The 22090-nt window shown below is 48.8% G+C and overlaps 1 protein-coding gene across 6 annotated transcripts; it reads right to left on the reverse strand.

The window, feature by feature from the left end:
* Positions 1-21933, reverse strand: AGFG2 (ArfGAP with FG repeats 2). Of its 6 annotated transcripts, XM_057487316.1 has the most exons (13): positions 21499-21927; positions 13414-13507; positions 12493-12608; positions 11248-11401; positions 10498-10663; positions 9741-9866; positions 9040-9072; positions 4680-4797; positions 4397-4491; positions 4138-4209; positions 3080-3208; positions 2493-2578; positions 1951-2185 (listed from the first exon to the last, which is right to left on the reverse strand). In XM_057487316.1, the coding sequence occupies exons 1-13, from the start codon at positions 21717-21719 to the stop codon at positions 2126-2128; spliced, it is 1470 nt and encodes a 489-aa protein (XP_057343299.1). In that variant the 5' UTR covers positions 21720-21927; the 3' UTR covers positions 1951-2125. The 6 variants fall into 6 exon arrangements, 4 of the variants coding, with proteins under 4 accessions (XP_057343297.1, XP_057343298.1, XP_057343299.1 ...); XM_057487314.1 differs by lacking the exon at positions 2493-2578 and having other exon boundaries at positions 1-2185; positions 21499-21933; XM_057487317.1 differs by lacking the exon at positions 9040-9072 and having other exon boundaries at positions 21499-21925.
* Between the last annotated feature and the right edge of the window lie 157 nt (positions 21934-22090).

A 22090-nucleotide genomic window follows, 5' to 3' on the forward strand; every position in this document is an offset into this window, starting at 1 on the left:
TCCTGTCCTGGCTGGAGTCCATGTCAGACAGTGACTGGAGTGAAGAGGGGGACTGCAGAGAGGTCCTGGGCTCCAGCACCACGCAGTAAGGTGGTCACAGGGTACAGCAGGGGCAACTGAAACTGACAGTCAGAGGCACGCAGGTCCAGGCCTGGAACTCTCCCCTCTGAACCTCAGTGTTTCTGGCTAGGAAGTGGCAGGGGATGGGGGTGCTGCACTGGGGAAAATAAGAAATGGCTCCTGCTTCTAGAACACCTCAGTGGATCTCAGCTTCCTCCCTTTCCTGGCTCTCAGCAGAAAGAATGGAAAACAGGAGGCAGAAGGACAGAAAGAGAACCAAGGGTGACAGAGAAAAATGCTGGGAGAAGGGACAGAGCATAAAAAACCCAGGGAAGAAGGGATGGTGGTCCACACTGGGAGGCCCAGGAGAAGGAAGGCAGGGAGGGGCTAGGAGCAAGGGGACACAGATGCTAGACGGGCTGGTTACCGGCCTTGGAAAGGTGGGGAGGCCACTCCTGGACGGGCATTTCCAGGAAAATCCTGAAAGTAATGAACAGTCCCCACCTCTTGCTGTTAAAGGTCACTGGGTGGAGAGACCCACAGAAAACCCAGGAACGAAGAGCTGACGGGCCAGTTTCTGGGCAAAGGTGAGAAACCTCCACCTGACTCCTGGGCCTTTCCCCTCCCACATCCGGTGTTTAACCCAAGCGGCAGTTTTTGTCACCACACAAACAGCCCAGACTGGGCTGTTGACACAACACCCTCAGGTGGCAACAGCTTGAGGGGCTGAGAATGCACGGCCTGGGTGTGGTCTACTCTGGCTAGGCCCCGCCCATCTCCCCACCACCTCCTGCACCCCGCCCCCCAGTGGGAACACCCCTCAATGCAGCCACCCCACTCCCACTGGGCACCCTCCCATTGCTAACACCAACTCTAGCTCTGAATCCGGGGAGTCCCATCCTTGGCCTAGGGCAGCATTGCCACTGGCCCAGACATCATGCTGACTGATGTGAGGTCCCTCAAGCTGGTCCAAAGCAAGGCCACGAGAGCCATTTCCTTTCTCTTTCAAAGGCAGTTCTTTTCCAGCATTGCCTGCAACAGCTTGGGTGCAGAGATTTGAGGGGAGGGGAAGGAGGCACATGGAAAAAGAAAGAAAAAAACCAGCCAATAGTACAAAGCCTTTCTCTGGAAATGCCCAGGCTCTGGGACATGGGACTGCCCTCTCCCCACCACCCTCTGGAGCTCCAGCTCTGCTGGTAGAGGCACAGATGGGGATTCATTCCATTCCTCATGTAGTAAGCTGTCTGGAAAGGGGAATGGCTGCAAGTGCATATCTGTATGTGTGTGTGCATATATATATATAACAGGCTATATTAGAAAATTCTCTCTATGTATAAATATAAAACAATGGTATCCAAACATGACACCACGGCTAACTAAAGTGCTTGCCAGGAGTTGGGCAGGTCTAAGTAGGTAGGTAAAACTACTCATCCTGAGCACCCTGGATGAGGGAGGGGGCAGGGGAAGCAAAAACACGAGGGCCTCCTTTTCCGGTGGGGGTGGGAAGAAAAGGGCGTGCTGGCCCGAGTCAGGGGCACGGAGGGCACTCTGGCCCCTGGCCTGTCAACAGCGAACCTCATGTCCACTTTTACCCTGCTTTCCCCACTGTGTTCTGTCCACGAGGGGACAACGCTGGACAGTTGGGCAGGGGGAAGAGTTGTTCCCAGGGGACGACAGTCAGTCTGTGCCCACAGCTTCCTCTGCCCCGCTGGCTGGGAGGGGAGGGAGTGCGGTGTAAGCAGAGGGCCTGAGAGCAGCAAGACTGTCATCCTAATTAATAATATGGGAAATAAAACACCAGTGCTCCTCTAGGCTGGGCCTTCTCCCACCTGGGTGGGGCTGCAGGGAAGGAGGGAGAAGCCTTGCGGGCAAGTGATCCAGAAGCTGCCCTGTTATCTGCAAGCCCCAAGCAAAGCATTAGGACGCCCACCCATCCCCAGGCCCCCTACCCTGTACAACAGGGCTCTTCTGGTCTCAGACCCACAGAAATGCCAAAGGCAAGTGGTCACCAAAGCCCCAGGGAGTAGAGCGAGGGAGCAGGGACGTGGCCCCCCAGGACACAGTGCTACAAGAATGGGTTGGTGGTTGGAGGTTTGGAGGCAAAAGGGCTTGAGGAGGATCCAGTCTGGAAAGAAAAAACCACAAATTGTTAGATTAGGGTAGAAGAGCTGGAGGCCACTGACGAGTGCAGTTCAAGATTCTTTTCTCCCACAACATTACTGCTCGGAGGGACGTGAAAAGTGGCATAAGAGGCAGGGGGCGGGACTGGGTGCTATGACTGGGCCATTCACTAACCTGCTCGCCCCTGGCAGAACTTCACAAGGAAGGGGCAGGAGTTCCACCCCACATCACCCTCTTCTCCTGAAAGGATTCTGTCCCCAACTCCCAGAATGAAAGGCCACGCCCCCCACCACGCAGCACTGGGCCCTCACCATGAAGGGGTTGGTGGATGTGCCAGCTGGCTGGCTCAGTGGTCTCTGCCCCAGCTTGGCTGATCCTAAGTCGCTGAAGGAAGAGCCTGGGAACCAAGAGCAAAAACTCAGCCGCCATGTGCCCTGCCCGTTGTGCTGGGGTGACCAGCTCCGCCCCCTCCCCCTGCATAGGCCCACTTATACCCTAAAGGCTGGCAGCAAGAGGGGCCCTCTAAAGTTAGGGAGCACAGGCATGGAGCAGGGTCAGAGGACACAGGCAAGTCTGTTGATTCCCTGGATCCCCCTACTGGTCCAAAAGGGAACTTGCTCAGATGTGTGGTTCTACATTGAGATCTTCATTCCTCTATGTACACACACACACACAGACACAGACACACACACAGACACACACAGACACACACACAGACACAGACACACACACACAGACACACAGACACACAGACACACACACACACACACACACACACACACACACACACACACAGACACACACACACACACACACACACACACACACACACACACACACACACAGCCCCTGGGGCTGGAGTGGGGCAGGAGAGAGGGACACAGAACAAATATCTTACCATTCTGCTGCTGGGCCACCGAGGTCTGTGGAGGGAACAGCGGTGGGGGGAAGGTGCTGGCAAAGGCCCTGCCGGTCGGCACTGACTGGGGAAAACCAGTTCCAGCACTGCTCATCCCAAAGCTGGGCCCTATGGAGTAAGGCACCTGAGGCTCAGGCAAGTTCTGGAAGACAGGCTGGAGGACAGTTGTTCCTAAATCCCTCCAGGATGGGGAATGGGATAGTTTTTCCTTAACCAGAAGTAGGGCAAAAGTACCCTGAATGAGCCATGGAGCTCGTTGCTTCCCTCCCTGCCACACCGACTGTCCTCTTGCCCACAGTGCACAGAGGACACAGCAGTGACGAGTGGTGATGAGCAGGGACCTGGCACAGAACTGCGGTCAGCTCCCTGCTGCCTAGTGAACTGCCTGATCTGAAGCTACTCACCAGCCCTCTCTGTGCCTCCTTTTGCTCATCTCTGAAACGGTGCATGTACCCGTCTCTGCACTGCTGTGAAAACTAAGCGGCCAATGGAAGCCCTCAGTACTGGGCTGGCTGTTAGTATTCTCTCTTCCTGGCCTCAAGTTTGGAGAGAGAAAAGAGGCTGGGGAGGGGCAGGGTGAGAGGAGCTGAGGCAGGGGCAGGGCTGTGGCTTCAGGTGGGACACACACGGGGACAGGCAGGGCTGAAGGTTGACAGCTGGACAAAGGAGACTTATTGCCATGTGAGTCAACATTAAACCTTCAGAACTGACTCAGATGAGTAGCAGTCTTTTTTTTTTTTTTTAATTGAAGTATCATAGTCTGTTTTTTCTAATTCCGAAATTCTGCTTTTGTGACTTGAGTGCTTCTACTTTTTGCCCACTAGGTGTCCTGGAAATGAAGCCGGGTCAGGCCTGGGCTGCTACGGAGTGAGCAGGGGCACTAGCTTTTGAAGGGTCACAGTGGCCAGCCGAGGCTTCCTGTCGCTCTTCCTGATGGGGTGTGTGTGCATGCGCATGTGCTGTGTGCATGATGGGAGGGAGGTACGGGGGGAACTGGCACCCTGAACAGAGTCAGGGCCAGGGTCTGGGAGGCTTACCTGTGGCCAAGCCATTGGGCTGGAATGGGTTGGTGGAAGGCAGCTGGGAGTGAACAGCAGGGGTGGTGAAGCCTGCTCAGGGTGGAGTGGGGTAGAGGTGAGAGAAGGAGATGGTTATTTTTGTCCTCATCTGATCGACACTGTGGTCACTGAGCATTCCTCCGGATCTTGGTGTGCACCTCTCCCCACTCCCTTCCCTGTCCAGAGTCCCCAGTTTCCTCCTGGTCTTGGATTCCTCCCCCACCCTCCGAGGTCTCACAGGAAGACTCACCTCCAAAGGCAAGCCCTGCACCACCACCTCCACCAGTCGTGGCCGACTGCACTGTGGGGACCTGGCCAGCCATCCCGAAGACGCTGCAGTATGGGGAGAGAAGTCAGCATGCATGTCATCCAGGACCAAGGAGATAGGCTGGGCAAGGGACAGGAGATGGCAAACCCCTTCCTGCCAGACAGGAGGAGCTGGGCAGGCTGGGAAAAGCAAGGCCAGGGCTTCCTGGCTGCCTCTCCTGACCTAAGGCAAACTCCCCAACGTCTGGACCTACCTGCCAGGGATACCTCCAGCTGGCGCCCTGGGCCCCAGGAAGCTGCCCATATCTGCGAGACTGTTGGGCTGACTGGCAGGTGTGAAAGAAGCACCAAATGGTGTCACCTGGCTGCTCCCTGGGTAATCAGGAAAGAAAACAGGGAGTGCTTGGGTGAGAGAGGGTGGAAGGCAGGAGAGATGGCGGTGGTGGTGTGTGGAGTAGAGTGATGGCATGAGAGGCACCAGCTGGTTCCCCGAGCTGCCCCTTTCCCAGGGATCACCCAGTTCACAGGCCTTGTCTCCCACTGAGAATTTGAGGCCTTTCTGCCTCTTGAGAGCTTGAGGCTCCACTGCTGAGAGAAGAGCAGCCCTTCTGCTCTCATCTGACTTACACTTTCCATCTCTCCCTTCAGAGATGGAAGAGTCTGTCCTTTCCTCAAGTCAGCATTTCCATTTGTGGATAAATCTTCTGAAGGGGCAGGTAATGGGACTGGGGTCAGAAGCCATGGAGTGTGCAGACAGCACTGGAGGTGATGCAAAGAAAAAGCACAGAGCGCAAGCCTCACATGGGAGGCTTACCAAACAGCCCTCGGACCAAGTCCTGGAAATCCCAAACCATCTGGTCTCATGGGAGGGGGCCCGAGGCCCTGTCAGAAAGAGAAAGCCTTTTCATCTGTCTGAATGTCATCTGTCCAGTGGGATCCTGTCAGCCACCCTGGGCTCTTGTGAGGGTAACGTGAGGCTATGGACAGGAAAGGCTTTAATTTTATGTACACTGGAAGAAGACTCATTACTACTGACGGGAAACACACTTTGCATAGTGCCTGCCACTCCACGGTGCTCAAGAATGGTGTGCTGAATGAATATGTGAACAGGTAGAGGGGGAAGACTCGGATTCTAGTTGTGGCTCTACCACTTGGTACTGCAGTGATGCTAGCAAATCACCTCCCTCTCCTGAGTCCAGTTGTTCCTGGCCCTCCAGAAGGGTGGCTATAAAGACCCCTTTAGGTAAGTGAAAGTGTTGGGGAATCTGTAAAGCATAAGTGTAACACAGATGTGAGGTATTATATAACCTATAATCTAGGAAACTACTTCCAGGGTGAGAAGCAAGACAGGGTCTCAAAGGAAACACCAGATGATGGCTCAGACAGTAAACACAGGCGAACAAGACTCCCCTGACCCTCCACCCCAGCCTCTTCACATGCTTTCTTTGCCTCTGCTTTGAACCAGAGGTCCCACCCATGGCCTTGGCTGGTGACCCTTCCCTGATCCACAGTGTGCATTCGATCCTGGTTTTCCTCTCATGGAACTATCTTGTTTTCCTGTCTAGCACTGGACATATTTGTAGTGACATCATTTTGTTTATTTCTGTAACAGCCGTGTCCTTACTGGACCAATTCCACTGCCTGGAATTTTCCTACAGATAACACTTGCAAATGTGCAAAACGTGACACATACAGGGCTATTAAATGCAGCACAGTTTCACAGCAACAGACCAGGACATCCCAGTACTCATCAGTAGGGGACTGGTTAAATAAGTTAAGGAATATGCTTAAGTTGGACTACCGTGCAGCTATAAAACAGGAGGAGGAAGCTCTTCATGTACTGATAAAAAAATCTAACAGGACTGTTTACGTTAAAAAAAAATTAAGGTGCAGAACAGTATGATGCATATTATGCCATAAAACGTGTAAAAAAATGTAAAAGAGCTGAAGGACAATAAAGGCTGAGGCAAGTGAAGGCTGCAGGCTCCTCTCTGGGTGGGCGGTGTGGGTCACGTACAGCGTGTCTATGGGGAAGGGAATGCGCCAGCAGAGTTGGGGAAAATGGAGGTGAAGTGAGGTAGGAAAGCCGATGGGACAAAGCTCTGCGTAAAGGGGGAAGGATGGTGGGGGGTAACCTTCACAAGGGAAGATGCTTTTCTTTCTCAGAGATAAGAGGAAGAAGGAGGGAAAGGAAAAAAAGTCACAAGGCAAGGAAGGAATACCAGAGCCAGGCTGGCTCTCAGATCTTGCTCCCTGCCCCTCAAACCTCAGCCAGATTTCTGGTTAGTAAAGTGTTGGGCTTTTGTCTGAAAGCCTCAGAACTGTAATTTCAATCTCCATGCGTCTCCTTTTCTAAAGGGTTAGGCTGTGTTTATTCAAACTCTTTTTCAAGGGGCTCTTGCTGTGCTAGACACTGACCATAACCCATGGTGACCCAGCTCCCACTTGGAGAAGCTGGGACTCCAGATGCCCAGTGCCTTCCTACTGCTCGGTTCCTAAGCTGGGCTGCTGCCTGAGTGCCAGCACTTCAAGCCAGTGCTCTCCTTGGCCACACTCTCTCCTCTTTCTAGAGGAGCAGGTGCAGCAAGCACTCTAATGCCCCTGAGCACACTGCGTCTTCAATCCTCTCCCATCCACAGGCACTAAGGAAGGCTGGAAAGCCAGCAGGGTGGTGTTGAGCCTTTGATTCTCACGTCTCTCCCTTGCCTGTCTGACTTGGGCACATGGAATTTCCAAGTGAATGCAGCCCCACATCCTCACTTGGGTCTGACTCTTCAGACCTTTCGTTCTGGCCTTTCATGTCAGGAAGCTGCCCTCAGTGAGGACCAGGCCTGCAGTCCTCCCAGGCTCGGAAGAGGAGCTGTGTCTCTCCTCCCTCTGCAGGCAAGGCTGAGTGCCTCCCTGTAGACACTAGGGGGCAGAGCCGGCCTGCGCTCAGGTGGGTCAGTGGGGCACAGCTGGTGCATTTTCAGACAGGAGGCCACGCGAGAAATGCCTGAGCTCTTGTTTGCTTCCTATACACTTCCAGAGCCTCACTTCACAGTTGGATTTGTATTTGTATATGTGCCTTACAGTAGTTTCTAGAAATCTCCCTCCCTACACTCCCTCTCAGAAATATAAAAATACAAGTGAGCTTGTCAGAAGAGAGACCCACCTCTCACCAAAATCGTCCTACTTCACACCCAATGGTTCTTTACAGCACTTCCAGCAACAGCCGTGATCGTAGTGTGCTGGACAAAGTGAATGAGATATGCTGCTCATCAGCCATTCAATTTGGCCAAGTTGAGCCAGTTTCCTCCACTGCAAAATGCAGATCTTTCCTTCCTCATGGAGATAATACCAGGACACTCTTAGCAGTGGCAAGAGCCTCATAAGTGCTGGTTGGCTGCGGATGGCTTGCCTTTTGAAATGACCAGACATCCCAGGTTCAGCCTGGGATGCCCCAGGGGCCAACACCTGCCTTCTCTTCTTTAACACCTGGCTTTTTTGTGTGAAGGACCAATTTAGCACCACCTTATATAAGCTGTTTCCTTCTGTGTTTTCATTCCCAGGAACATGGACCTCTTGCTTAACTGAATATTCCTGTACCAATTTACATTCTCACCAACAGCATACCAAAGGGCCAATTTTTCACACAATGCTGACCTTTATCAATCTTTACAATTTTTGTGAATATAATATATAAAATTAATTTCTCACCCTAATTTGCACTTTCCCTGATTAGTTAGGTTGAAGACGTTTCTAAATTTTTTTCTGGGTATTATCTGCTTGTATCCCTTGTCCGTTATTGTATTCTTTCTTTTTTATTTATAAAAGTTAAAAAAAACACATTATGACTAATAGCTTTAGTCTGTTTTCCATGTTGTAGTTATCTTCTCCCTGTTTCACACCTTTAAGGACATGAAACACTGTTTCTTTCAGGACATCTTTCTTTAGGACATCTTTTATCACATAGAAGGTAATCTATGAAATTTTTATTTGTTAGAATTTATGGAGATTTTGTTTTCTAGTATATGGTCAAATTATAAAAGGGTTCTATGTTTGAAAATTATATACAGTCTGTCTTTTGGTTAAAAAGTTCTACTTATGTTTATTAGGTCAAAATTGTTAATGGTCTAGTAGTAGACCACTCAAATCATCTACTACTTCCTTGCTTAGTCTCTCCTTATCTATTCCTTGTGGAGGAATCTATTATAGTCTCCCTCTTTGTCCGTTTGTTAGATGTTAGAGATTTTCATTGTGTTTGTTTTTGCTTAATGAATTTCAAGGCTAGCCTTGACAGTTACTTCAAGTTCATGATGTGAGAACTTCTTTGTGGATTTTAACTTTTATCAATATAAACTGTCTCTTCTCATCCCATTCAAAAAAATTAAAACAGAAACACAAACAGGCAGACAGTTCACACAGTGGGAAGGCTGTGGGCAGAACACGGGTCAGGAAATCGGGCTCTGGGCCGAGCTCTGCCACTCTGCAGGGCTGCAACCTGGGAAACTGCTGACCAGCCTCATTGGTAAAATGCTGAATGTGAAGGGTTCCTTGCAGACCTCACAACTCCAGGATCAGAGGACCTTACGAGGCTTCTACCTTGGGTAGGCTGGGGTTGGGAGAACTTACCAAAGTGGTAACTTCCAGTTAGCATCCAACTGGCTGGCAGTGAGGGTGGAGAAGGGAGAGGGTGGGGAGGTGGGGAGGGGAGAGAGAGAGAGGTAGGTCACTGGCTTGCCCCCGACATGCACCTTTACAGCACTCCAGCTGCCCTCCCCTGGGTCCAAAGAGGGGCATTCCAAAGGCTATGAAGACTGATGTCTGGGAGCTTAGGGAGCAGCTGAATGCTTGAAGGCGGCCTTTAGGGTCTCCTTCAATTGCTAAACACCATCACACAGAATTTCTGGGGTTCTGCTCTAAGAGGGATGGGCGAGGGCTTTTGGAGATGACCTTGGACTTTGACCCAGCCCTTGCCCTTTGGGCAGTACACAACACAAACCATCAGAGCACCTGAGAAAAGGTCAAGTCCATTCTCAACTGTTCTAGGACTCAGGCCTCCTGTTTTTCCTAGTCAGAAATCTGCCAGCACACAACCTGCACAAGTCCTGCAGCCTTTTCAGCGTTTTCCCTACACGGAACGCAAGAACAGAGCCCCTCTTCCACACAAGAATCTAATCAGTCTGCTCTCATTCTTTCCTGAATTGCTTCGCTTCATCCCGTCTCTTTTGCACAGCTCTCTGGGTTGGTACAGATGTGAATGAAGGTGATGGATGGATGTGGACAGCTGGGTGCAGTGGCATGAGAGAAGAAGCTGGTGGGGCAGTGTTTACCTGTGGGTGGAGGCTGGGTCTGGAACAGGGCTTGGCCAGCTGGAGGAATGCTTCCAAAGGCTGAGGAGCTGGGGCTACTGCCAAAGGCGTCGAAGTTAGCAAAGCCCCCATGGGAAGGTGTCTGGCCTACAGGTGGAGGGGATATAAAGGTTATGCATAAAATGTCCATGTAATCTCTACAATACACATTAATCCTAAAAGCCAAAGGCCACTTGATGGGATACTTGGATCCTCTTCAGGAGATGGCAGGGGTCTGGGCAGAAAGCCAGACACATGCAAGAGGAAGGGGTTCTCAGAGGCCTCTGAGCCATTCCCCACCACATTTCCCTACTCCATGAGGCATCCACACTTCGGTTGGGTTCTAGTTTGGACAGAATCATGTGAAAACATCTTTTTGTGCATGGGGGAGGGAGCTTGAAAAGGAAAAGAAGAAACTGGATGTCACTTTCTTCAACCCTCTATTGGCTATTGCTGTCTTTGGGAAATGGAGGACATGGCAATACTACTGCCCCCATTTTAACTGAGACAGCTAGTAATACAAAGCAGTGCTAGGAGCCCCCACTTGTAAGGCTTTCAGGCCAAGCTCACATAATCCCGGCTATACTCATTGGGTCCCAGTCCTCCCAGCCTTTGTGCCGCAGAATTACCATCACATTCATTCGTGTGAAGAGAGATAGAGCCAATTGAAACTTGGTCACTCTAAGGGGTAAATGCCTTGTGGTGTGGGTACATATGTTGTAGGAAGGTTCTTGCTTACCCCCACAGGTTGGGAATGCAGCAAAAGCTGGTGCCCCCTGGGGAGCAGCAAAGGGGTCTCCACCGATGTCAGCCAGCAGGTCAGTACTGGCTTTCTTGATAGAGGAGTGGGGAGGTGGCTGAGAGCTCCGGGGCTGGGATGTCCGAGGCTGAGACTGACTGACAGACTTGGAGAAGAAGGCATTACATATGGCACTTGGAAGCCCAGACATGATCCACACCCCTGCATGGCTTCCCAGGCAGCCCCGGCACAGGCAAGGAGGAGAGAGGAGAGAGGGAGCAACTGCCCTCAAATGAGAGTTGCTTTAGCCCTTCTCATACCTAATTCCTAATTCTCATACTTAATTCTTCTGTCTTCCCAGTACATGAGCTCCCAGAACCACACATTTTAGAGCGCATCAAAGTAACCCTGAGATTTACAGGATGTTACCCAAGCACCCCCCTGGAGCTGTTATCTCCTCATCTTTCCTGGGTGCTTTAAGCAGGGTCCCTGCCCCTTGTGTTTCCTTGGAGGAATGATCAGGTTTGAAGTTTATACTCTAACTTCCCTAATGCCACTTCCTGTTGGGTTCTTTCTCCCAAAAGATACGAGTCCAAGGTGACAGAAGCAAGTCACAGGTAACTGCAGGGCTGAGGACCAACTCACACTTCCTGTATTATTGTTTGCTAAATCCAGGGCATCTGATTTAGGAACTGACATCCCTGTCTCCAAAATCCCCAAATAATCTTGAAGGGCAGAGCTGAGAGTTACCTGGCTGGCAGTGGAGGCAGCAGCTGCAAGAGATGGCACAGGATCACCCAGAAGTGTCCGCAGGGGCTTCCCTTCTGGGATGGATCCCTGCATGGGGGTGGAGGCACTGCCTTTGGTATAAGCCAGTCCCTTGACTTGGTCTGGGGGCACATACCTTTGAGAAAGAATAGTCATGCTGAAAGGAGTGGGGTAAAAGCTTGGCCCACGCTCAGCTTAGGTGCTTGGGGAAACACAGGTTATAGCAGTTAGAGTCCTTTCTTGTTTTCCCCGACTCTCTTTCTTGAACTAAAGGAAATTTAGCAACTTAGCAAAGTTCTGCCTATCTTGAGCTTCCCCCTTATTGTCAGATGCTCATTGTTCTCTGCAGGGATGTTCCGTTTGCTCTGGCTCGTGCCTACTTTCCCTCCTCTTTCTGACATGCCAAACCATCTGGGTTTCAAGTAATAACTCCTGAAGTAATGCTGATGGGCAGGCCCTCCTATTTTTCAACTTCCTACTCAAGGTCCCCCTTTTTATTCCTATGTGTTTTTTTTCAGATTCTTACTTTTCAGTCCCATAGAAAGTTGCTGCCACCTCATTTCCTAAGGGCTCATAATCTATCCTGTCAGCTCCTGCTCCTTCTGATAAAATCCCCTCCCACTACAGCGGATGTGGGCTCTGCTCTGGAAATGTCTTTCTTGTCCTGAGGACACCTGCAGGAGGGACGCGGGAATGCCGTTTTATCCACATCGACCTGCCTGCTCTCTGCATTCTCTTCTCCACCCTACAGTCACCCCCAACATGCACACACCCCAGAGATCAAACAACAGGAAGTGATACCTGGGGAGAGAAAAGGCAAGGGAGAAGAGAGATGCTATTTGGCTACGTATCAATCACAAATGAAAGGATGAGGTACAAGCATAAAGCTGGAGGACACGTGCATCCAGCTGCCCTTCTCCAGATGTGAGCTCACTGAGTTATAAAAACTAGTCCTCACTCCTGTGGGCCTAGCTCCCCACCCCAGTCAGTCTACTGTCTCCCAAAAGGGACATCAAATCTGCAAGGTAAGTAACTGGGAATGAGTTGTCCTTTCATGCAGCTTTATTATTTTGAAGTCAGAATTCAGCTCTAATTATATCTGAGTGGAACAGACTCAACCCAAGTCTAGCCTTTGAGAGAAGCCTCAATTCAACTCTGGAAACTGGAGGTCAGATGAAGTACGTCTTGGACACAAGCCTCCATAGTAATCTCTTTCCTCCTCCTTACCATCTCTTCTTCTCATATTTTTCCTGCAGAAACTCCTTCACCTTCTGAGGATCCCTGGAATCTGGTATCAAAGATGTTCGAGCATCAAAAAGACCCAGCCAAATTTTCCTGCAAACCTAAAGGAATGGAGTCAGGTGACTGAGGAGTTGGGGCAGAAAGTATGAAATGGGAAGGGTATCACTTCCAGTGTACTCACTGATGAACATTTATTGAGCATGGACACAGTGGGGGATCTGGATACACCTACAGAACAGACATAATCCCTGTCCTTATGGGACTGACCACCTTACAGGAGGTTATGCTTTACATAAATAAAAATAGGTTTATAATTACATATTGTGACACATCTTGTAGAAGAAAGAGGGCCATGAGTTATGGGGAACTAAATTTGCATGGGGGTGGGATAATTTACAGAGTCGTGGCTTCAAGAACCACCCTCTGGAGGCCCTCATGTGCACCTGTAAGCTGGGAGTAACACCAAGGATGGCATCTGCACACCAGGAGACAGCTGGGGAAGGGGTTTAACTCACTTTCAAGTAAAAGATATGGACTGAAAAACGAACTGCTGAGACTCGAGTCAGCAGAATGGGCTCAGGAGATCTTAGTCAGAGGGGCTGGCCCAGTCACCTATGAATGCCTGCCCATGTGCAGCTCTGGCTATTTCACCCTTAAGTGCCCAGGGGCCACCCCTACAGAGATCCTACTCCTTGCCCTGATTCCTCCAAGAGGCCTAGACATACCACAGTTTGTATCATTAAGATTCTGTAAATATACAAATATACATAAGACATCTTACATACTAAAAAATAACAGAAACTCGGCCAAAAAAGTAAATGGTAGGGTCTTCCTACAATCTTGAGGCAAAGCTCCATGGGCAAGTACAGGCCTATAAAACTAACCATTCTGTCAGTGGCAGCTCACCTCATTTCCTCGGGATTGTAGGAACACTACTTCAGGCTCAGTGAAGGTTGTCATGGAGATGGACTTGACTCGATGAGGGGGGTTCAGGCCTCTCCTGCGGGAGACAATAGACAGAAGGAGATGTAAGAGGCAGTCAGCCTAGCAGGGCTGCTTACTGGAGGAGGGGGAGGAGGAGGAGGAAGAGGAGGAGGAGGAAATCAGTAGCACTCCCTGATGGAAGCTGCCTCCTAATTCAAGAAAAGAAGGGAGGCAAGGATGTTTTGGAGGTGTGAAATGAGACATGGGACCATAGACTCAGCAACATACTGTGATCGCAGTCACTCTGGAGAGGAGGGCAGAGCCCACCCATCCAGAAGCCTCATCTCCCTTGGCTCAGACCCCAACAGTTTAGCACTCAGCCTGCAGGCTGAGGGGTTACTTCTGGGAACTTAAACATGTGACCATTTCCCATTTCCCAGTTTATCATTGTTTTGTATCTACACACATCTTCAAGGTCCCAGAACCCACACAGACACAAATCCCTCAAGCATGAGGGAAGGCAAAAATGAAGGCCCATGACTATTCCTGATAATACTAACACAGATAAGATCTGGAGACAAATAACAGAGCCCCTAGGCGGCTGCCTCTCCTCTCGTCTACATAGAAGGCTGGTGTGGTGGTAAGGATGGAGAGGGTCCCTCTATTTCAGGACGAGATCTCTGGGAAGAGAAGTTTGCAGACTTGCGCATTTCTAGACCTTTTAATGAAGCAAGAGGAAGTCAGGTTCAACCGTGAGATAAGAGATAGTCATGCATCAGGAACACATATCGTGTAGCGACGCCATTGTGCTAGCTCTGTGTGTTCCATTAACTCCCTGGGAGTCTCATTCTGCCCACAGAAGCCCTGTGGGGATTACAGCAGAGAAGGAGGCTTCCTTGTCCACACTCAACTGCCCTCCCAAGTGTTCTGAGGGTAAACTCGGGGCTAAACCAGGGTCCCCTGTCGTTACACCTTCAGTTTTACTATGGTCTAGACCAACTGTCCTCATCAGATTAAGACAAAATTGGCTGAACCAAAATAAACAAACTAGACCCTGGGACCAGGAGTGAAAGACCATAGGCACATGGCAGGTAGAAGAGCCTCAACTGATGAAGCCTCTTCAGACTTTTGCTTCCCTGGAAAAAAAGGGCAAATCAAGACGTGAAAATAAAAGTAACTCTAGCCTAGGGTCCTGGTAGATACCTCCAGGAAAGCAAAGGGAGAAGGAAGAGAGAGATAAATTTGCCAAGGGGAAATCCTAAAGAAAGGTAAGGAAAACACACATGCACACCTACAGATGCACACACAGGACAAAAGTGCTCCTGCCAAGTCTGGAAGAAGGGCATACGTGTTCAAGGAGGCAAGGCAGCAGGGCAGCAGGGCTGGGCAGGGGGCACAGGTGACACAGAATAGAGGGAACAGAGGAGGGCGGCAGTCTTTTCAAATGAAAAAAGATTACAGGATTCTAACAACACAACACTGAAGGCTACAACTGAGGGCGTTTTCAGCAATTCTGCTCCTAGACTTTTAAGTAAAGGGTCTCAAAATCCCCTTTTAAAAGACAAGCAATATCAAAGAGGACTGATGCCCCAAAGAAAGGTAAGAGCAGGGAAAACCAAGAGTAAGGCTTTGTTACTAGCTGTCGAACAACAGCTCTAACACTCGATCTGCCCTGAAGACTCTCTTCTGATCACATTTCAGAGACACTCAGTTTTCTCTCCTAAAGCCTCTCTTACTACTGGCATGGTTTTGTTTCCTTTTTAAGTCCAGACAGCCTTCTTTTCTACTTCCCTTACCCTTTCTCACCTTCACTAGGCCCTTTCCCCTCAGAATACCAGAGCAGACCTCTCTGTCCCTATGATTCCTCCCTCTCTCCCACTAACAAATATTTACTTGGCCAAAATTCACTGTGGTAGGCATTTTGAGGGATACAGAAATTATAGGACGTAGTCCTTAATCGCCGGGTGCTTGCTTCTTAGAAGGACCCAGGCAGCCTGGACAAGGGTACTTCTCAACACAGTAGGACGCCATTTAGGCACACACAGAAGGATCAGGGGGAATGTGGCACCAGGATGCAACAGGAGGGGAAGGAATAGAAATGGTCACGGGAAAAGTGAAACGTATTATGTTAACATTAGAAAAACAAATTCTAAGCCTATCACAAAAAGGTCATTGACATTTCCTGAAAGGACAACCAGGAACTGTTTGCAAAGTATAAACAGGGAGGTGCACTTCCTTGAAGAGCGCGGGGGAGGGACTTGACTACAAATCAATCTGAGGGAGGCTTAAAACAACAAAACTTCCTATGACTGAACTTGGACTGGAGGGGTTTGTTTTTAGGAGGGGGACAGGTTGGAGGGAAGGCAGAGAAAATGAGTAATTTTGGTGTTTTGGGCCAAATAAATCTGATGGAACAGGATGTTTCCACAGCACAGTACAAAAAGCATTGCTCTGACCTGGATGTCTGTAGGCTGGATTATGTATAACCAGAGCCACAGTTTGGGGGCAGGGAGAATTCTCTAGAAGACAACACTCCGCAGCCAAGGAAGAGGGCCTGGTTACAGGGCCTGTGAGTCAGAACATTTGTTCCCAAATCATAGCGAGGCCATTGCTGGCTGAATTCAGAAACAAGAACCCCTCTCCTCCCAATAGCTGAAATCAAAGGGTCTAGGAGAGCTGTGTTCCACTGGGTACAGACCAGGTTCATGCCATGGGCCAGACATGAGTGGCACCTGGGATGAAACAGGGCCAACTCTCTAACTTGTACCCAGTCTCCCCAGCTTCACTCTCAAGTTCTCCCCAAAAGAAGAAGTGAAAGCTTGAAGGAGGCACTGCCGTTCAGTTTTGACAACAAATCTATTGTTATTTCTAATGAGGAGGTGCTGGAGAAATAGAGGTAAATGAATTTGCCCAGAATAGAGGGAGTTTTCCAATTGCAAGCGAGTACATTACACTGAGAACTCACGCCTTCAGTCTGGTCATGATGTCTTTTTCTACTTGTTTCTTTTTCACAGGGCAACTAAAGGGCGTTTGAAGTGCTCTAAATCACTCTCTGAAGTACTCTGAACTACTTGGCAAGTGAAGCGACTTGCAGAGATCCTAAAGTCGGCCCAATTCTCTTTGCCTCTCTCCCCTCCCTTTGATTCTATGAAGCACACTGCTATTTGTACTAATACCACACCTTTTCTTCTTCTGTGGTCCTCACCTTCAAACTGGCCCATATTTTGCTCCTATCTTGCTTTGTAAAAGCCTCAAACCTGCTTAGCTGCTCAGATAAGAAGCTTCTGCCAGGTCAACAATGGAAAAAAACAGTTTCACCCAGCACCCAAGTCCTTTCATTTGTGCCAGATTTGGACTTGGGAATTCCTTACCTCTGAATATTTGTGCTCATTCATATACCCCAGATTGTGTTTCTCTGCTCCTGGGATTCCACTTCTCTGTCTCTAAGCAGGGTTCAGCTAAACCAGTTTAGCTTAACCAAGGACCCAAACATCACCAAAAAGAGTCCCTATTAGAGATTCTTACTAGTCCCTAATAGGAAGGTTCTCCTATCACCCTACTCCAGGATCATTTTCACTAATTTGGGGAAACTTCTTCCTAAGCTAAATTCCCCTGCTCAACCTATTTCCTGTAGTTCTTCCTCAGTGACAATGATAAACAGCTGTCCTCTCACGTGGAGCCATGCAGAACTAGGATATTACCAGCTGCCCTCCTTAGGCCCAATCCTTTTACATTTTTTCCTCTTCTTCTCAACCCTTTGGTAATTTATTACTTCCTTTTCAAGCTGTCCATGGGCCCTTACAATAAAGTGCTTAAATCTGTGATTTAGTGAGACTCTGTCAACCTCTGCCCAGCAGAGGTAAATAGGAAAGTGAGGTGGGAGGGGGTGGTGGGATGGGACTAAAACAGGGTCAAGGTACATGTCTACCTCTCTCAGAAAGATGGAAAAGTACTGAATTATTAAGCAACACACTACACCCTTCCTTCCATGGAGGTAAATGCTTCAACTAGGAACCACTAGTAGGCACAAGGAGGGTAAGAACTTGTCACTAACCCTCCTTATGCTGTCATAAATAAAGAATTGTCAAGCACATCTATTTAACACCCAGCCCAGAGCTCTGTCTACCTTAATCCTGACGTATTCCCATTATTGGAGAGACAAGTATCCACTATTGAGACCTGAAAGATGACGGACCCAAACAGCTGGGTCCCTGAAGCACATCATGTAATTTGCTGTAAAAAAAACTGGGTGTCAAAGGTCGTGCCCATCCCTGTTGTCAGTGAGATTTCAGGCCTCAAGATCTATTTTCTTTTTGAAGCAAAGTGGCTTCTCCATTGAGGTGCCCAGGCAATCAGAACAAGAAAGAACACTGAAAGTACTGTTTTGGAAATAAATCCACTTTAGCAGCAATCTTTACCCCATCATAGCTTGAAATGGCAGATTCATCCTCTATTTGAAGTTAGAAATCAAAACTAAACAAGCATATGTACATGTTGAGGAAAGTAAAAGGATCTATATCTAGGTTAAGGAAATTAGGTGTTGGAAGAAAACCAAATGAATAAAACTAGGTCAAGTTTGGACCCTACAACGGTGGCTGCATGTATGTAAATTTAGAAATGGCAGAAACTCTAAGCCTCTCTCTCAGGCCCTCACACCAACACTGTGGGTTTTGCTACAGTTGAGAAAATATTTCTCATTTTTAAAGAAAGTGAGAATGAACTCACACATGCAGAGATGAAGGAATAGTCATACCCACCCGCCAGTATTAAAATCTGAATTTTTCTTCAAATCTTGGGAAATCCGACTTTGGCTGGAACAGTCAACTTTAGCCAATCTGGCCAGCTGGGAACTCTGGTATTTCTGCTCACTGCTCCCAGAACACTCCATATCCCTAAGAGGTAGCCATACTTGTAACACACTCTGCAGAGAACTAGCTCACCAAATAAAGCCAATCCCCTTTCTCTGGCTACAACATGAAATGTGGTACTTTCATTTCCTCTCTCGATATCCTCTTCATTTTAACAAAGAGTATTTCTTCTGTTATCATCATACCTCAATACGTGCTCCCAACACTCTCCAGACTATGTTGACCTTTATTTTACTTCATAGCACTTATCACTACTTGCAATTATATATTTAATGATTTACTTAGAGTTCTAGTACCTCCACTAGGATGTAAGCTACATGAAGATGGGTACCTTTGTCAATTTTGTGCACTACCATTATCTCTAGTGCTTAAAACAGTGTCTGGGGCTTGACTAAATAAATATTTGTTGTCTGACTGAATCAATGTGCAGGCTCTTGACTTGCCACAATTTTCACTTCCCAGTACCACAAAATCCTAATTTACGGGCAATTAACTATGTGGATTTCAGATTTTAACTGGCCTATGTGTTACCATGAAGCCATGCCCCTCCATGGCCTGTGGGACTGTGTGTGCTCCCCCCTCACTCTGCAGCCCACAATAAGCTGCACACATTCTGTTTATTACGGCCCACTGGCCAGCTCCTAGCCCTCCCCGCAGTGTATCAGAGCACACAGGTAATACTTTCTGACCCCTTAAAAGGTTCCTACACATTGCCTGAGTTCATACTAACTAGAACTCCAGTAGCAAGTAAGAAGTGCCACAAAAATCCAGGTAGACAGCCACAGCCAGGGACATTACAGCTTTCTTGTAGAGTTTTTTCTGCTATTTCTCTCCTTATAATCTCAACATGCCTTCAGTTCAGCTTCATTTATTGGCTTGGCCTTTGGATCCTTCACTCTGTTCTCACTTCCTGCAAACAGAGCCTTCTCATTTCCCACCACCAAAATGTGTTCCCTAAAGTCTACCACCTCAAGAATCATTCCCTGATTCTCATTAGGCTCTACCAAACTACTAAGCAAAAATGTCCTCTCTAGACTCTTGAAACCAAACAAAGGGCTGATTAGAGTTCTCTTATTTGGTCCCATGGGAACTTAAGTTTCTAAGGAGCTAAGCCCCAAGTCTGAGCTACCTACACCCCAGACAAAGCTAGGCCTCTTGGGGTACTTCTCTATTGAGCTAATCAATACATAGGCCATGGTCACTTCCACCCAGTGTCCATCCAGATCACAGGTATTTGACTTCTCATTAATGAGATCAACAATAATGACCAAGGGGGAAGAAAAGTGGTAAAGTTCTGCAAATTATGCACTGACATTTAAGGAGTTAACTTTTCCAGCAAAAGAAACCAGATTTTTAACGTGTCCCAGATCCCTTGGCCCTCCTTCTGTCCTGATTGAGGGATATTCATTATAGAGGGGAAATGTTATATATGGGATACTTTCAATCAAGATCTATAAAATAATAATGATGCCAGCACTTCCCATTTATTCGGCATTTTACCTTCCATGCTGACACAGCTAACCATGAGAATGAATTAACATTGCTTCCTAACATTTTGTTCTAGGATCTAGACTCTCATCTACCATTAATTTTATCCCCCTGCCTCCCCTTACTACTTTTCAGACTCTACAATCAGATTATCCTTTTCATAACAGGATCTTGAGGGAACTGCTCTTTCTCTTTCACATTATAAACTTTGTGCTTTTTCTCCTTAGAGTACTTGTTCCAGTTTCAAGTCTCTATCCTTCTGCTTCATTTGAGTCTCTATCTCAACTTTTGACACATTCCTGTTTAGGTTCTAAATCATTGTCCCAAGAGCCACAGTGGCTTTTACTTAGACAAAGTCCATCCTCACAACACAAAAGTGGGGCTGATCAGAACATAGAAGTTTGGCAAAGGGGGTAAAAACCAAGTAGAGAAATAATCCTAAGCTGTATCTTAGGAAACCTGGATCATCATGTCTGGTCTGTCATGATCATAACTAATATACAACAACAAATACTGAAAACAGCAACTCCCACATGGCACTGGGTAAATTACTAAACCTCTCTTTGCTTCTGTTCTTCCATCTGTCATGCAAGAACAATACTGCTCCCCCCTCAGCTCCTAAAGGTGTAAGAAGAAGAAACAAAGAAAGCACGCCTTGTTAAAAATGAAACCAACCAACCAACCAAACCAATGTATTAAAACAACACTAAAAAAAAATTAAAATAAATCCCTTGATAAACTTGTAAAAAACAGAGATGGAGGCTTGGTATCTAATGTTAATCATGCATTTTAATCAAATAATTCCCTAAGGGGAAAAAGAACCTTACTATATAACCAGAAATCTGGGCCAGAACTGCAGCTCTAAATTAGCTCAGGCATGACCAAATACACTGCCAGGGCCAAGTGCAGCATTGCAGGTTACACAACAAAACCCCCCCAAATCTAGAAAGATTTGAGGGATGCTACTACGACGATCAAGCCGTGGCAACTGAGCTTAAAGATTACATACACCTAAGGATAGCTCATCCAGATCCCCAAACTTGTGGAAAAGTTAAGCTCTCTAATAGGGCTACCTGTAAGCGCATCGCTTAGATTTATAAGAAACCTACCTCTGCGTAGCATCCCAAAGGCCTGCAAAATTGGGACCTGCACCTGAACACTGGAATGTGGCTCCTTACCTCCACTATTTCTATGCTGTCAACCTGGGATAACTTACCTATTTTAAATTGGTTTCTCTATCTCATACTCCATAATGGGCACAAGCCAGAAGGAAGAAAGGTACTTCTTTATCTTGAGCCCAGCTTGCCCTACCTCTTCCCTTTTTGCCCTCCACTTACATGAGGTTCCCTTTCAAAGTGTATGTCATTCTCTGGCCCTTTAACTCTCTAACCCCCCTGCCTCCAGTTCCTTTCAATTCTTCCCATTTTCTCCCCACTTTCGGTTCGCTTCGCCTTCCTGAGGGAGTTTCTCCATTCCTCTCCGGTGTCCGTCTTTCCCCTGCAACGCGATTCCAATTGTGTCTTGTCTCCCCTGCCTCTTTCCCTTCTGCAAGACACCTCTGCAGCACACGACCCTCTTAGCGCACCCGGCGCATCCCCAAGCCTCTCCGCCGCCCCCCACCTCGGCTCTGTTCCTTCGCCCCCGGTCCCCGTTGCCCCATCGCGGACTCCCCGCCGCTCCTTCCCGGTCCTCCCCACGCCGGTCCACTCACAGGAGGCCGGAGCAGGTGGTGCAGACGAAGCTGCCCACAGTGATATCCACGTAGGTGACCCCGCGCTGCGCGCACTCGAAGCAGTGACGGTTCCCGGCCTGGCTGCAGCCGCCCAGCTCCCGCACCCGGCGACACCACACTTCCGAGGCCGCCTCCGCCTCCGCCTTTCCCCCGCCGACCCCGCCACCCGGGCCTGGGCCCTTCTTCGCCGCCATCACCATGGTTGCCCGCTCCTTTGGATCTCCTCCCCGCAGGTCAGCAATCGCCTGTACACCCAACTGCTGCCCTCCCGCCTCCTCAGCCGCCTCCACCCGCCCGGCTCCCCTGACAGAAGCTCGGGAGCCGGCAGCGTCCGCGCAGGACTCCTCAACCCCCTGCCTCGCCTATCGTGCACGCTGATTGGCTAGCATCCTCCCGCCTCCTCACACTGATTGGCCCGACAGGGAACGGCCGGATTGCGGGAGCCGCCAAGGCCACTTCCCACTGCCTTCAGGCCGCAGACCTCTCCCATTGGCTCGTAGAGACCCAGGCCTTGAGAACTGTTGAGTGCGTTCCCCTTGTCCCCGCCCCCTCTCGCCACTGCCTCTACGGC

The sequence above is a fragment of the Manis pentadactyla genome, chromosome 10, assembly GCF_030020395.1.
Source record: "Manis pentadactyla isolate mManPen7 chromosome 10, mManPen7.hap1, whole genome shotgun sequence".
In the NCBI taxonomy this organism is placed as follows: domain Eukaryota; kingdom Metazoa; phylum Chordata; class Mammalia; order Pholidota; family Manidae; genus Manis; species Manis pentadactyla.